The 17501-nt window shown below is 40.4% G+C and overlaps 1 protein-coding gene and 1 long non-coding RNA gene across 2 annotated transcripts; both read right to left on the reverse strand.

The window, feature by feature from the left end:
* Nucleotides 1–1335: 1335 nt before the first annotated feature.
* Nucleotides 1336–1772, reverse strand: LOC112670872 (COP9 signalosome complex subunit 9-like). Its single transcript, XM_035698570.2, has one exon. The coding sequence runs from the start codon at nt 1737–1739 to the stop codon at nt 1566–1568; it is 174 nt and encodes a 57-aa protein (XP_035554463.1). The 5' UTR covers nt 1740–1772; the 3' UTR covers nt 1336–1565.
* A 5080-nt stretch (nt 1773–6852) lies between these two features.
* LOC112670873 (uncharacterized) lies at nt 6853–15096 on the reverse strand. The gene is made up of 3 exons (XR_003143261.3): nt 14925–15096; nt 12934–13047; nt 6853–6961 (listed from the first exon to the last, which is right to left on the reverse strand). It is a non-coding gene; the product is annotated as an uncharacterized LOC112670873 (long non-coding RNA).
* Between the last annotated feature and the right edge of the window lie 2405 nt (nt 15097–17501).

Raw genomic sequence — 17501 nt, forward strand, 5'->3', positions numbered from 1 at the left:
AAAAAAATGCATGTGGTCCCATAAGGAAGGAATTGAACAGGTTTATGTTCCCATGTTTTCCTCTGCTACAAGTTTAAATGACACATAATCTATGCCAGGAGTTTATTTTATGTGTTTGTGTAAGCAAGTCTCTCTAACAGAATGTTATTTTGCTATTATTTTGCTATTGCCCTAAGGAGAAAAAGACTTTTTACTTAATCCTTGGGTTGATGAAATTAAACATTTCATTTGGTGTGCTTTTCATTTTGATGCCCCTTAGGACTGGGAATTGCCTTTCTCAGAAAGTACTATAAATCAACCGTGAATTGCTGGAGTGATAAAGGGAAAAAGAATGATTCCATTATAGCTTCTGCCAAGAGCTCTCAGGCATATCTAGCAAGGCCCTGCCAAGAAATGCTTAATAGGCTGGTAGGGAGTTCTACTTCTTGAGTCCTTGTGAAAAACTGAAAATTGCTTTTGGCCTGTCAGTTCCATTCTAAAAAGGCTTAGGCTTTAAAATTGATTATCATTTTATCCCAGAAGGCAGAATGGTGGGCCAGCAAATCATGATTTCTATATGCCCTCATCTGAACTCCTAATACTTACCAAAGGGGAAATATTTTTCATTCGTTTCCATAAAACTCAAAGGGAAGTAGACATTTGGGCAACAGCTTGAGTAAGTTCAAGAAAGAACTTTATCTTCTGGCCTGAATTATTTGGAGTTTGGGTCCAAAAGTAAAAATTTCACAAAATAATAACTTTCTACCTTTAGGATTGAGTAGGCCTAACCTTAGCAAACAGAAAAAAGCAATTGTAAGATAAGATCATAGTTGTAACTGTTCATATTATTCACATTAAAAGATATTATTTTGGTCTCATGCTATTAAATGTGTCTAAGGAAAAGACCCTGTCCCAAATGAAGACATAAAACCAAAGGAAGTGAATCTCTGTACCCCCATGGAGGTACCTTGCACTCAGCTTGCTCGGGCATACCCTAATGCATATACAAAACTTAGTCTATTGGAGCTTCTGGGAGAGAAGCAGACTATGTGAGATGTGGGGAGCCTTAGAAAGTCTCCTACCAGACTAACCTCTGGTTAGAAATCCATTTATTTATCTTATTTCGTAAATTGTAGTTCTGGTTACTCACTATATATTGCAGTTATAGAGATCACAAATACTCTTGAGTGAATTCATTTGTCCAGATTTCCCTCTTCTGTAGCATCTGGCTAAGAATGGAGCCCTAAAGAAATCACATACTCTTTTCTTTTTTTATTGAAGTATCATTAACCTTCAATGTTATATTAGCTTTAGGTGTGCAATATATAACTCACCAATTCTTTTTATTTTATTTTTGCATCACTTTTTCTTTTAACTGAAAGACAAAAGTTGGTCACATTCAGAGATTAGCAGGCCTCATGCAGATATTTAAAACCATCCTTCTCTTTCTTGGTAACCACCTCCTAATTTTAAGTAATGTCCACAAGTTCTTTAGAGCCATCTGGAATTGTCCTCTGCGGAGCTCCACCACAGCAGTACAGTGCAGTACAGGGCAGGCATGAGCACACGTGCTCCTGGATGGCGTCTCACTGGATGTCATCATCATCAAACAGATCTTCAAAATCATTGAAAAAGTCTGCGTGAACTGCCTTCTCGTTGGCTGCCAAGTCCATCAGGAGCCCTGTGCTACCTCCTGCCTCGTCCAGGTCCACGTAGGGCCCGGGGCCCTCGGGGAACATCTCGTCCGCCGCCGGCTTCATCTCGCCGCCAGCGCCCTCCTAATTCAACAATTCTATACATTACCCAATGCTCACCACGAAATGTGTAGTCACCATACAACATTATTACAATGTTATTGGCTTTATTTCCTTTGGTTTACTTTTCATCTCTGTAACTTATCTATTTTATAACTGGAAGTTTGTACTTCTTAATCCCTTTTATTTATTTTGTCCATTCCTCACCCCTCTGACAATCACCAGTTTATTCTCTGTATTTAAGAGCCTGTGTTTGTTCATTTGTTTTGTTTTTTAGATTCCACACGTAAGTGAAATCATGGCATTTTTATTTCTCTGACTTATTTCACTTAACGTAATATCCTCTAGGACCATCCATGTTGTGCAAATGGCAATATCTCATTCTTTTTTATGATTAGTTATATTCTATTTTGTGTGTGTGTGTGTGTGTGTATGCCATACCTTTATCCATTCATCTATTCATGAACACTTGAGTTACTCCTATACCTTGGCTATTGTAAATGATGCTGCATTAAACATAGGGGTGCATATAACTTCTTCAATTAGTGTTTTCCTTTACTTTGAGTAATCATCTCTTATATATCTATTGAAGAGAGAGGAGGAATAATTTTGGAAGAAGAAAGAATTGGGACCCTCAGAAGATTGCCCAATCTACCATAGCAGTAGCCATTCTCCTTCAAGATTTTTATTATAAGTAGCAACGGCAAGGAGGCATGCATCTTTGCCTCCTACTTAATATCCAGATTCCTTTGCTGAGATATTCAGAAGACAAAATACTTAGTGGATAACTGTTATCTTTCCTAACATTCCCTCTTCCTTTAGTTCTTAAAACCACATTTTAAGTGTGGCACTCCTTTGGCCAGACGTTAATTTCAAATACTACACTCAGATCTAGTTATCTTTAGGGCAGAAGAGTCTGAGCAACTATACTCAAAGCAGCATCAACCTGATTTTACTAATCCCTTGTTATCAACCAGACCTATCAAAATAGGAAGAAATGAGTATAGAGGAAGAAGAAATGTTGTAGACATAATGTTACAAGCAGGTCTTATTCTTAAAACCCATTTATTAACACAAGCATATATAGGCACAGAGAGTCTAGAATTTTGGCTCAGATCATACAGATATTTAACGAGCAGAGGCAGGATTCAAACCCAAACCCATCTGATTGAAACCCACATTATTTCTACATCCTCTCAATGAACCATTAAATTTCAGCCACTGTTTTAAGGGCTTTCTATCCATTAACTCATTTAATCTTCCCTGAGGCTCTGTGAAGATGATAGCAATATTATCCCTATTTACACATGAAGATAATAAGGCAGTAGCAGCAGAAATAATTTGCAACTAGTAAACAGTAAAGCTTGGGGTTGATTCCAGGTAACCTTGAAAATACAATACTGCTTCTCTTAAACTGTAGTTCAAGAATTGTCTTCTTATGCATAGATCAATGGAACAGAATAGGGAACCCAGAAATTGATCCACAGCTATATGGTCAACTAATCTTTGCAAAGCAGGAAAGGATACCCAATGCAGGGGGAAAAAAAAAGTCTCTTCAACAAATGATGTTGAGCAAACTGGACAGCAACATGCAAAAGAATGAAACTGGACCACCTTCTTACTCCAGACACAAAAATAAATTAAGATTAAGGATCTAAATGTGAGACCTGACCTGAAACCATAAAATCTTAGAGGAAAGCATATAAAAAAGTTTATAAATTTAAAGATTACATACATGCTTAATAGTATTATTACAGATGACCAAAAATTAGTACTGTCATTAAAGCTCAAGATATTCCAAGGAATCTTTTTTTCTTATGAAATCACACAACTTCCTTTGAGCTCATTGAAGGGATTTTTTTCCTCCTGGATACCCTTTACTGGTGGATCTTCCCCAGATCTTTCTTCCACATAATCCCTTACTTCGTCACAACATTTGGAAACTAGCATTCTTTCCGGGGTCACTTCTATCTTGAGCTGGTCAACTTCCATCCATGGATTCTAACATCCATGGAATAATTGAATCACTATATTGTTCACCTGAAACTAATATTACGGTGTGTGTTAACTAATTGGAATTTATTATTTTTTAAAAAAGATTTCACTTATTTATTCATGAGAGACACAGAGAGGTAGAGACACAGGCAGAGGGAGAAGCAGACTTGTTGCTGAGCAGGGAGCCTGATGCAGTACTCAATCCCAGGACTCTGGGATTATGACCTGAGGGTTTAGCCACTGAGCCATCCAGGTGCCCCAACTAACTGGAATTTAAATAAAAACAAACAAACAAAAAAAGGAGTTTCTCCTTACAAATGAATTTTGAATTCCTCCTAAGTTTCAGTCAGTTTCAGCCATTATAAAACATCTGTCTTCCTACTGCCTTTCCCCACTCTGGTTCTTCATCTTTAGCAGATGATGTCATGAGCTTAATGAAAGCAACACTCCATAGTCATTAAGCGGGCTCAGTAGAGTCAGCAGATAGGATACAGAGCCTATCTCCCAGCTGTGTGAAATTGGGCAAGCCCTATAACCTCCCAAATTCTTAGTTCTGTTGTCTGTAAAATGAGATATATTCAACACTATCTCATGTAATTATTGTGAAATTTAAAAAATGCATCCGTGTATAAATATTCTCAGCCCAGTGGCTGGCACCATTCAATAAATGGTACATATCATCATCATCATCATCATCACTGTTGTAATTATATCAATCTGTGTTACTATTATACTGGGAACACAAAACATGATGATGAGGATGCTTGCTAATTTTATCATATATTTGTGTGCTTTTCCAAAGGAAAGTACTCAGATTTCCAATCCTGTGAAAAATGACTCATTGTTCTTTCTCAAAAACATTTGAAGCAAAGAGTGGGAATTTGGAACAATAGTATGCTTTATGTTAAAACACCATGTACCAACGAATGGCAGTTATTTCTCACAAGTGCAAACTCAGAAATTTGAATCCAATTTATTGCATTAATCCATGGGGCAGGGATGAGAGAGGAGCCTTAGCTATTAAGGAGGATCTTCTCCAACACATAAGAACAGTGACTCATCAGAGTAGCCTTGCTCACACAGATCCACCGTTATGAATCTTTGGCATAGGATCCTATAACAGGCATTGTAGATCCAAGTGCTTTTTCTTCCCGTCTCCATCACTACTAGAATGTCAAATTTGTCCAAGTATCAGATAGCAATATGCTCAGGGAAGGTTGACTCTGTCTCCAGGAATGAATCATAAGCAGCCAAAGCCAATCATGGTATTTCCATTTCCCTTCATTTACATTGGCTTAAGGATGAGAGTATGACACAACAGGGGGGTCAATTAATTTTAAGGAAAAATCAGCTGGGAGATAGTAAAAAGTTGTTCTTCCCTGATAAAAGAGAAAGTCATATGAGAAGAAAACCCTTTCCTTTTGCTAGTGTTGTCAGATGAGGGCAGAACATTTTGAATAGTGGCAGCTATCATGTGACCATGAGAAGAAAGCCAAGAGAAATGCAGCCTAACTGACCAAGAGCTCAAGTATCCTTAAGCTTCTGAGACCTTCCACTTCTAAATTTCTTTTCATGTTAGATAAAAGACTCCTATTGTTAGTCAGATAATCTGTTACTTACCCATCTTCTAATTAATTCAAGCCATAATCCATTTGGTTCTAAGCTAAAACCATTTCATGGGAATTAAGAGAATTCCAAAGCTCTCTATGTAAAGGATATGAGGCAATAACCAGTACCCAATCACATCATATTGTCATATAACCCCAAATTCCCTCATACATTAGGATGAAAAAAGAGTGAAAAGAAGATGAGCTTTAGAGTGAGACAGGTATGGGTGTGCCTGGGTGGCTGAGTCAGGTAGGTGTCTGCTTTCAGCTCAAGTCATGATCCCAGGGTCCTGGGGTCCAAGCTCCATATGGCTTCAGGCTCCCTGCTCAGCAGGGAGTCCACTTCTCTCTCTGCTTCTGCCCCGCTCATTCTCTCTCTCTCCTACTCTCTCTCAAATAAATAAATAAAAGCCTTTTAAAAACTATAGAATGAAATAGGTATGAACTTGAATCTTGGCTCTGCCATTTACCAGCAGTGCAAATTTAAGGAAATTATTTAACAACTCCAAGCCTCATTTTTGAAATGTGTCATACGGAAAGAACAATACTTACCTGGTAGCATTTTGTGGTAAGGGTCATATAGAAATACAGAGAAAACATTCTGTTACTTAATCTCTCCGTTGAATATGCAGACCCTGGCACATGGAGGGCCTTAATTGGATGCCTGTGTAATTTATTATTTAAACTGGGGTTCATTCAGGCAATCAAGACTTACAGTCATCTTAGGCTTCACAAGTGCACTCTCTTTCTTGCCCCCAACTCCCTCTCTGTCTCTTTGTCTATCCTGTCATCAATTTAGAAATAATCTTATTTAAACCCTTCATTTTTGCATGCAGGTATTTCCAGCTCCTCCTGCCACTTTCCTGGCCAAGAGAAACTCGGTGCTCTCTCCAGGATTTCAGTGACTTTCCACCTCGGGACCCCTCAGGTCCAGTCTCTAGTGGCCTCTGAAGCAGTTCCCACCACACATCACATTACCTCTTATGTCAAACCTGTCACCTTCTCTAGTTTCCACAACATCAAAATCAAAATCGCCCACATATAATATTCCAGATCAAGTATATTCCACCTAAGATTTCAGGGGAGACAGGGAGAGCTTACACTTAAGTAACCTAGGCACTTCATTCTTAAAAGACTCCTGGCTTGGGTTGCTACCATGGACTTCTGCTGGCTTTGCCTAATTCTGGCCTTTCTCTTGCTGCCTACTTTCTCCACTTTGTTGCCTTCATCTCCCCTTCCCTGTCCTTCCCCTTGTATGATAGAGCCTACCCCTAGCCCCAAATCTTTTTTTTTTTTTAAGATTTTATTTATTCATGATAGACACAGAGGGGGCTGGGGGCAGAGGCACAGGCAGAGGGAGAAGCAGGCTTCCATGCAGGGAGGGAGCCTGACGTGGGACTCGATCCCAGGTCTCCAGAATCAGGTCCTGGGCTGAAGGTGGCACTAAACCGCTGAGCCACCTGGGCTGCCCTCCAAATCTTAACCATAGCTCACATGCAAGCCCTCAGCAGGACTTACCTTCTCTCCCAAGTGTGGCAGACATACTCTGTCTGTAATAAACCTGTGGCCAGGGCTTAAGAAAAGCAACAGAGCCAGCATCCGTGGAAAAGCTTTACCATCTGAGGTCTGAAGGAGAGAGAATAGGGAGCAGTTACTAAAACCAGAGGGCCTATATCGGAAGGACTTCCTGACAGGAAGACCCAGCCAGCTTTAGCTTTGGTCACTTGAGATGGAAGGAGCGAGAGTAATAAATACCCTGACCTCACTGTCCTCCTCCCTATCTTCAGCCAGTGCCCTGCTTTTGCTGAATTTAACCAAAGCCAGAGAGAACAGGGGTCCTTTCTAGGGCAGTTCATCCAGGCTAGCCTCCCAGGGTGAGGAGGGTAGAAGAGAGTAGAAAGTAAATCAGTAGGGGGCATTCAAAGAAATCTGGCACAGTGGCTTACCCAGGGAGTGGGTGACAGAAATGGGACAAAGACCAGTGCCTCTGGCCTCAAGTCCCATCTTCCTTGGCCAAAAGCAGGGCAGAAATAATGGAGATGACAGGGTATCCAGGAAAAGAAAAATTTACTAATCGCAGATAGTGCTCCTTCTCCCTTCTTGTAAGCAGAGTCCGATATATAGTGAATACTCAATAAGATTTTACCAAATGAGGGAACTAAGTGAATTATGAAAGAAGTCTGACCACCTCACCTTCTGCAGGGATTTAGTGAGGCATGTTCACAGGCTCCACTGCCCTCCACACCCATGAACTTCCCTAAAACTGTCCCACCTGCTCTGAGCAGGCCAGCAGCCTTGGGCCACCAAGTCTCAGGCTACTCAGTTCTGACTCTCCAGCCAGCAGAACTAGATAAATGACCCCAGCATCTACCAAGCCCTGTTTATCCTCAGGTATACTATCACCCAAAAACCAGCCTCTGATCACCCAAAATACAGAACAACATTAGAGGCTGCAGCCAGCCCTGGTTCTAAGTTCTTTTTTTTTTTTTTTTAAAGATTTTATTTATTTATTCATATGAGACAGAGAGAGAGAGAGAGAGGCAGAGACACAGGCAGAGGGAGGAGCAGGCTCCATGCAGGGAGCCTGATGTGGGACTCGATCCCGGGACTCCAAGACCACGCCCTGGGCCAAAGGCAGGAGCTAAACTGCTGAGCCACCTGGGGATCCCCCTGATTCTAAGTTCTGTATAAATTGTGTACCCAGATCCTGGTGAGCAGGAAAAACACTAGTTCAGAAGTTGGCTGAGCTGGGTCCCATTGCCTTCTCTGTCATTATGGTGTACATTCATTTATTCATTCAACATCCTCTACTGAGAACCTCTCCTGTATCCAGCATTGTACCATGTGCTGGGATTATGATGATTTTTAAGACCCAGTATCCATCTTCAAAGAGTTTATACTAACCAGCTGGTGGGCCCTAGACAACTCACTCAACTTTAGCCTTTCCATCTGAAAAATATGAATGAGAGCACCCACTCCTCTTCTCTTTATTTTTAATAGCATTATTTTATTTTTTTAAGTAGGTTCCACACCCAGCATGGAGCCTCATGTAGGGCTTGAACTCATGACCTGGACATCAAGACCTGAGCCGAGAACAAGAGTCAAATATTTAATGGACTGAGTCACCCAGGTGCCTCTAATAGCATCATTTTACAGATGGATTTCACAGGGTTGTTATAGAGCAAACTAAAATGACTTACAGGAAATTTCTGGAATAAAGGTAAAATTCTGTGCAAATACCCTCTACCATGCAAAAAGAATTAAAATGCTTTTTTTTCCCTTTGAGCAATTGCTTGAATGGGAAATATCCTTTAACTTGAGCATATTACAAAAAGCAAAAAAGTTATACGTATGTGATCATTATTCCCAGATTATAATTATCCCAGATTATTATTGTTATCCTCAAATGCTGGCAACAGAGAACTGAATCATTTTTGTTTTAAACATGTGACAACTATATTATAGAAAGCAATTTGGGAAACAAATACATTATATATTTGTATTATATACTCTTTCTATAAAGAGAGTGTTTAGTGATTCACTATATCATGCCTCCCTTTAATAAACAAGTATTTCAATCCTTTCTGTAGTTTGTTTTAGAGAAACAATTTCTAAAATTTCCAAATATTGGGAAGCCTGGGTGGCTTAGTCAGTTGAGCATCCAACTCTTGGTTTCAGCTCAGGTCATGATCTTGGGGTCATGAGATCCAGCCCCCACGATGGGCTTCCCACTCAGTGGGGAATCTGCTTGAGATTCTCTTTCCCTCTCCTTCTGCTGCTCCACCCACTTTCTCTCTCTCTCTCTCTCTCTCTCTCTCTCTCTCATAAATAAATAAATAAAATCTTTAAAAATTTTTTCCAAATATAAATTTTTTTAAAAGATTTTATTTATTGATGAGAGACACAAAGAGAAGGCAGAGACATAGGCAGAGGGAGAAGCAGGCTCCATGCAGGGAGCCCAATGTGGGACTCCATCCTGGGACTCCAGGACCACGCCCTGAGCTGAAGGCAGACACTCAACTGCTGAGCTATCCAAGTGTCCCCCAAATATAAAATTATAACATTTGTTGAACAATCCAGACTCCATGGGAAACAAACAGAAAACAGCATAGTTGTGTGTGTGTTTTTTTTTTTTCTCCCCACTGCCCTTGCAAATCCTCTCTAATTGTTCCTTTCTGTCCTTTGGATAAAAGTTTTAGCATATCTCATAACTTTTCTAACCCCTCTCAGGCAATAAAGAGATGTTCCTTTTTTTTTTTCCAAGTCTTAAGTAACCCAGTTCAGTGAAATATCGAAACCCTCAACTCTCATCTATCTAATTGAAGATGTCTCTTGTCCCTCCTTTCTGCTCAGGTGGAATTAGAACTAGAACGCACAGGGGTGCTGCCTCAATTTCCTCTATCTCAGGTAATCCTTTCGCACATCTGCTGGCTGCAATTTAGCACCCCATATGGTACAGGTATGGGCCGGGGGTGCAGAGAAGGATAAGGGCAGGAATGGTCCCACGTGACCAATACAGTTGTATCTGGGTGTGCAACTTTCCAAATGCATGCTCTTTCTCTCTGGGATACCATTTTGGCCTCCTTGGTAAAGCTCCAGGCCTTATCCTTGTACCTTTCTTCCTCCAGAATCAGTGATCTCCACTTCCCTTGATGCCTTCTCCAGCTGCCTGCCTACACTTCAAGGGTCATTGGCAGCCTCTCCCTGCTATGGTTGCCTCGCTCTTGTTGGAAGGCCCTTTGGGGCACAGCCTCTTGCAAGACAAAAATGTAAACCACACCCAGGTTTAATCTTCAGGGTCCTTCCCTGACCCAGAGGAAATATGCAGGTGCTCTTGACCTGCTGAAGCACTTTCTACCCTGTCAGACCCAGGTGCAGCCTCTCAACTTCAGATTATTCAGCTGTGAGTCCAGCGTCAGTCTGTGTGTCCCTCTGACCCTAACATGCCAAGTGCTACATATGGCTCCACTGAAACTATTTCACTTAGCTCCAGGTGAAGCTTCAGTCTCTCCCCTCTGTGTTTTCCTTTCTTGGAGGCAAGAAAAAGAAATGCATAACATCCTGCACCCCTTTCCAAGCCCCCTTTAACTTTAATGCTTCTCATGCTCTGAAATAGTCTGGGAGTGGGTCATGAGCTGATGGCAGCAGAATAAGGCAATCCTGAAGTAGCCTAGCCTTTGCTTTAGGGCATGAGAGCACTTGGTATCGTATTCTTTTTGGCCTTTGAAGCTTCTGCTGAAACTCCAAGATAACAGGAAAAGTTCACTTAATATCCAGTTCCCAAAGCATATTATAGTATTATTTAATAGTATTATATATATTAGTACATAATATATACTAGTATTATAGTATTAAATAATAGCTTATTTAAGCTTGAAAAATTAATATCTTCTCTCAGAGACTCTTAAATACCCCTTCTGGGGGTGGTGCTCACTCCCATCTAGTTGAGGAAGATCACTGTTTTATACATGAAAAGCAATATTAAATTTCCTTGAGGTTCTCCTTGTGGCTTCATGCATCTTTGAATCTACCTAAATTCAGTGCCTGGAATTAAAGATCAGGAGAGACCTCTTCCCAGATATAACAAAATTTCTAAGATTGGTGAGCTGTACATGGTGGTTGAATTTGACAAGGTTTACAGCAAAAACTGACTCTTAGGCCCTCTACTGTTAGGGTCCCTTAGGTTCACAGGACTGTAAAGAATTTGTCTACGGGATTAGTTAAGACCTGAGCTTTGAGACATGGTTCCAATCACGTTTGCTTTGCTTTTCTTATGACTAGGAACATCTTGACGTTGGGATGCTCATTTAAGGCCATGAAATAAGGCCAAGGTAACTGTATCATAGAGATACAGAGAGATCTGAACCTACAACTTTAGCCTCACTGGCCTTCTGTTCATGCCAACTGGGTTCCTATTGCAAAGACTAGTGAGAAATGCAGCGGGGTCCCTGGAACGCTGTTTCTCCCTTTGTCCCAGAATGGTTCTAAAATAGTCGCAGCTCTTCTCTTGATTGGATTATCAATCCAAGAGTCCAGATTCTCCCATAAAGTGTACATCAATAAGATTCTGAGTTTTTAAAGGGTTTTAAAGGCCCAGGGAGATATATGAGAGAGATAAAATCTTCTACTAAGGAGCTTGTAACTCTTAGAGTATCGCTCCACAGGGCATGATGCTATCAAAGTGTCTTGTTATCAAGGTGTCTCTGTTAGCCTAGGTGCCAGCTCAGTAATAGAATAGAAGCAGTAGATGCAGTGTTTCTTTCTCATTGGAAAAATCAGTTCATTTCCCAGATCTTAGCAAGTCCTGGTGGAGTTGGGGATTGTATTGAAATCTCCTCTAAGAAATTCTATAGAACTCTACTCTGGATAGGATTTGAGAAGCTAAATGGTATGTATGACATGTTTTCCATTTCCTAAAAGCCCTAAAGAGCAAAAGCAACATTAATTCTGCAATTTATGGCTCCTGTTGGAATAGTGCTCCCAATCTTCCAGGGGCTGTCAACAAAGGGAAGAGGTGTTACCTCCTTCTGAAGTGCTTAATGAGCAGCGGGTCATTGTTCCAAAGTTGCTTATCCCGGGGCCTGGCCACAGAGAGAGGGCACAGGGAATCATGACAACACAAATGAGACTTCTTTAGATCAGAGATTAAGCGTGAGTGACAGATATGACAAGGATACCTATTGTCTAACCTACACGGACAGGTAATTTTGAGATGACTATTTTTCTTTCCTACTAGATAATTCTCATCATTCCTGGCTACCCCCTTCCTAGTCCCCAAAATACACACGTATAAAAAGTTCGTGGCTCTTTACAAGTGAATATCAGCTTTCATGTCCTGTATACTCTAGATTCTTCTCTACTATGTTTGCCTAAGAAGATCATAGATCTGAAAGTGGAAACAAATCTGACTTTCTGAAATATTATTTTCAACCTGAGTCCTGACAAATACAAAGTGTCAGTGTAACAGCAGGACTTTGAAACATCCACATGCTCTTCTCTTTTGCTCTGACTAGTCATGAGTTTCTCTTTAACAAGCTAAAAGCATCCCTCTGGGTACCTGTTGTGGGAAGGATGGTAATTATGAATGAAAGGAATAACAGTCAGCTTCTGACATGTAAACTAGTATTTTGCAATAAGAAACCGTCAAGATGAAAGAGATTTTCTACATTTCTTTGGCTCCACTTAACATGTTAAAAACTAGACTGGGCAAACCAAATCATAGAACTTTTCCTCTGTTGCCTATAAAACCATACCAAGAAACTGGTAGAAAAAGAATGGTGGTAGAAAAAGAATGTGATGAGAAGTAGAGTAAACCTTTTTCTGGTAGTCTAGGGGATCATGAGAAAGAAAAGAGGGTCAGAGGAATGGAAAGGTGGACAGTGAGAAGCTCATGCTCCAAGGTGGTCATCTTACCAATGTGGGATTCTGGGAGAGCTACATTGAGTGACTTCATCTCAACATGAGGTCCCCCAGCATGTTGAGGAAATTCGGTAGCTGGGGTCCATGGGAGAAATGGAGAGGTCAGGGGGGAGAACCTAATTCATACTCCAAAGCAGACCTTGGTAACATGGACACATTGTTGAGAGCCAGCAGCCTACCTTGTGACCTGTTGTGGCAATGGGAGAGATGATCCCACAGTAGAAGTATTCAGGATTCAGCCTGGCCAGGATCTAGATGGAAGGAGACTTCAAAAGGTCTACAGCCAAAGAGAGCTGAAATGGGCCCAAGCCAACAAGAAGGGTAATTAGGCCTTTCTGCACTGGAAAAGACAGACAACTTTAGCAGCTACTGAAGTTTTTAGCCAAAACTTGGATGAACTGACCAGTGCACAATCAAGAACCAAGACAAGGTCATAGGGATCCCTCTCCCTACCCATACTATAAGAATACAATAAGCTATACTCCTTCCCCATGTACTCTCATATAAAAGGCCCTAGAAACTCTTAGATAAAAGAGCAGTAAGGAGTAAAACTGTGGGAAATCTGAGAATTACCTAATGAGGTGGCTTAAATTACTGGATCAGAATTCACTTTAAACCAGATTAAATCACGTTTGTTTGGTTTTGTTTTATCTTTCCCACCACCTGCCAGGCCACAAGACCAACTCATTATAGACAAAATAAACAAAATAAATCTCCTTTAAGTTTCCGTGTCATTCGTAATTTTGCAATCCTGTTTCAAAAACACTAAGATCAAATAATGTTAAGTTCACATCATATTGCATTTGACCGCATAATAATAATCATTCACTACTCAGAACTTTGTTGTAGATAAAGTCTTCTATTTATGAGAGGCTTTTGTGTAACATCTAATATTTTGATCTAATATGTGTATTAATGTGATTACATTATTTGCTCAGAATTTCCCTGCCCTCCCTCTTTTGCCACAGTTTACTGTAGGCGGAGCATTCCTCCCTACCTCTTTGACACTGGCCTTGGCCCTGTGACTTGCTTTAGACAATGGAATGTGGACAGAAAAGAGTGCCTGTCAGTTTTGAGCCAAGGAATTACAGTAATCACCTGTTTCCACTTTCCTCTCTTGCACTTCTGCCATCTGCCTTAAGAAAAGCCCTGAGTAGCCCACTGGTCCCACAATAGAAACACATGGAGCATGTCTGAATTCAACTCAACTCTGAAAGAGAGCCACCCAGACTGCCTGAAGGCCATAAATATGAAATAAGTGACCTCGGGGTTACATTTTATACATCAGTATTGCAGGAGAAAACTAACTGATGCGTTAAGAAATTAGCATTTATTTATTTATTTTTAAAGATTTTGTTTATTGAGAGAACATAAGCAGGGGGATGGGCAGAGGGAGAGGGAAAAGCAAACTCCCCACTAAACAGGGAATCTCGACAGAGGGACCCAGGACCTTAGGATCATGACCTCAGCCAAAGACAGACACTTAACCAACTGAATCACTCAGGCCCCCCTTAGCATCCTTTTAAATACTAAGTGATGAACGTTATCCTAAACATTTACACACTATTCATACAACTGATAAACCAAATGACAGATGTAACAAGTTAAAATTTTCCAGATATTCAAACATTGATTATAAACTTATTTAATTATATTCTCTAAATAATTACTTAAAATCACAAATTTAATGTATCAAATTCTTATAAATGTCTCAAACAACTTAGAAATAAAACAGATGCACAGTATAATATTGACTACCAGGACTGCAGGATTTGCTTCTCAATTGGATTTGGAATCTGATCACACAGTCTAATGATTCTACTCCAAACCACTGGTTATCAAATTAAACCTCTACTATATAAATCTTCCTCAACTTATGATGTGGTTACATCTCAAAAATAGCATAAGTCAAAAATGCATTTAATACACCTAACTTAGTAAATATCATAGCTTAGCCTTGGCTACTTTAAACATACTCAGGGGCAGCCCCGGTGGCCCAGCAGTTTAGTGCCGCCTTCATCCCAGGGTGTGATCCTGAAGACCCGGGATCGAGTCCCACGTCAGGCTGCCTGCAAGGAGTCTGCTTCTCCCTCTGCCTGCCTGTCTCTCTCTCTCTGTGTCATGAATAAATAAATAAAATCTTTAAAAAAAATAAAATAAATAAACATACTCAAAATCTGACTCTTGGTTTCAGCTCAGGTCGTGATTTCAAGGTCGTGATCTTGGGGACATGAGATTGAGCCCTGTATCAGGTTCCACACTCAGGGTGGAGTCTGCTTCAGATTCTCTCTCTTCTGCTCCTGCCACTGGTGGTCTCCCCATCTTTCTCTCAAATAAATAAATAAACCTTAAAAAAAAAAAAAGCGTACTCATGTTAGGAGTTAGTTAGACAGGTGGTCAGGGCCAGGGTCCCTAACAAGAAAATATGGAGTCAGAACAGCTCATATAAAACACCAACATCCTGTTTTGCAGCTTAGACAGGACCACACTAGCATTCTGTTTTGCAGCATTTGCAGAAATGACTTCTGTAAAACATCCTAAAATAAGATAGCTAACCACAAGGCATTTGTCGTTATCACGGACAAGGGGCAATTAAGACATAAGACACCAGGTGTCAGCCAAAAAGACCATCAGCATGTAGACATTAATCTAATAGGCAGACGGATACGTGATCAAAGCCCTGATTGGCATGACTCAGCACACCCTGGTTGCTTAAGATAGTTCCACAAAGGAGCTCATAAAAACCCCTAAACTGAGAAACTCCACAGGCAACCCTCTCGGTCCCCTCCCTCTTAGGGAGCTTTGTACTATTGCTCAATAAACCTTAACCTCGGGATCCCTGGGTGGCGCAGCGGTTTGGCGCCTGCCTTTGGCCTAGGGTGCGATCCTGGAGACCTGGGATTGATCCCACGTCGGGCTCCCTGTGCATGGAGCCTGCTTCTCCCTCTGCCTGTGTCTCTGCCCCTCTGTGTGTGTGTGTGACTATCATAAATAAATAAATAAACTTTAACCTTTGCTTTGCTGCCCACCACTCTTACTGTCTGCTCTATGTCTTCATTCTTCCAAACAGTGTGACCAAGAACCGCAGGCACTAAAGCCAGAGAAATCCTGTAATACTCAGAACAATTACATTAGCCTACAGTTGGGCAAACTCATCCAACACAAAGCCTATTTTATAATAAAGTATTGAATATCTCACGTACCATATTGACTACTGTGCTGAAAGTGAAAAACAGAATAGCTCTATGTGTACGGAATGGTTCTAAGTGTATCAGTTGTTTGCCTTTGTGATTGGGTGGCTACTGGGACTCCTTCTGCCCAGCATCACCAGAGAGTGTCATAGGGCATTGCTGGCTAAGGAAAAGATCAAAATTCAAAATTTGAAATACAGTTTTTACTGAAAGCATATCACTGTTACACCATCATAAAGGCAAAAAAATCATGTCTAACCATCATAAGTCAAGGACGATCTACAGTTAAAACTCACTTTTACTTTCAGTTAAATGCTCTATCTATAGATTTTAAGTTTTTGATTCATAGTTTCTTTCTATAAAATGATACATTCTTTCATGTTTTCTACGCTGGCAGTATCTGTAACCAATAGTCTTATCACTATGGTATAATAGTGTGGCCTAAAGCTGTAATTGGAGACTTCTGTTTCATGAGTATCTCCTTGCAATTCGCAGAATATCTAGATTGGGGTTTTGCAAACTTTATGTTAGATCATTTAGGAAATATTGTTAAAATACAGACTTTGGTATAGTAGGTCTGGAGTAGGACCTGAGGTTCTGCATTTCTAATTGGCTTGCAAGTGATGCTGATGTTCTTGGTCCTAGAACCATACTTTGCATTGCAAGGATGTAGAGTTTTCTTCTCCTGGGTAGTCAAGGATTAAGCCTACATAGTTAATTCTCTTCTTTGGGAGAATTTGGCTTCTTTATTTTCTTGGACTATGTTATCTTCCTGCATGCCTATTATATGTGCTGAATAAAGGTCAAATCTCTATTCTTCTGGTCACTCCATGTAGCTGCTGGTTTGGGCCAGTTTTTCTCTTTCTAGGAATATCTACCTCCTCTGATGTTCCCTCCATACATTCTTTCTTTGTATGTGAAAATTAATCATGGGAAACCTCACTAAAATAGAAGCAAGAGCAAAAAATAATAAAATAAAATAAAAATAGAATCAGGAGCTTAAGCAGCAGTTTTCATGCTCTACCACCAGTAGTTAATTGCAACTCCAGCAGGAAGAGATGTACCTTACAAGCCAATGCTACTTTATATCCCAGCAGGAGGAAAAAAGGCTTTCCCCTTTAGCCCAAGAGCCCAGCCAATGAGAGAGTCACAACTCAGCCAATGAAAAGCCACTATACTTCAAACTCCCAGTTTACTCTGATGGACTTGTGATTTATAACAGCCCTTCAACTTCCCTGTGTCTTCTGTAAAAGTATACTGCTTTGTTTGGCAGACTTACCTATAGTTCTCGCCATGGTTGCTTGTCCCAGACTGCAATTCTCTGCTTTTCCCAAATAAACCTATTTTTCTTGTAACTGGCAGTTTTATTTTTTAGGTTAACAGCAACATAAAAAAAAAGGAAACATATTTTATAAAGAGACTATCAAGAAGTCTGTTTGTGAAAAATTGTGAAAGACTTTGACATAGGCAAAAAATAAAAATTATTGTCTGTCCTGTCTACCACATTTCTCCAAGTTTCATTGTCTTTGAAATTGATGGAGTTCAGGACACACTTC

This window comes from Canis lupus, chromosome 14, assembly GCF_003254725.2.
Source record: "Canis lupus dingo isolate Sandy chromosome 14, ASM325472v2, whole genome shotgun sequence".
Lineage (NCBI taxonomy): Eukaryota > Metazoa > Chordata > Mammalia > Carnivora > Canidae > Canis > Canis lupus.

What these genes read in the sequence shown, in the direction of transcription:
- LOC112670872 (XM_035698570.2), bottom strand. Translation starts at nt 1,739, where the DNA reads ATGAAGCCGGCGGCGGACGAGATGTTCCCCGAGGGCCCCGGGCCCTAC.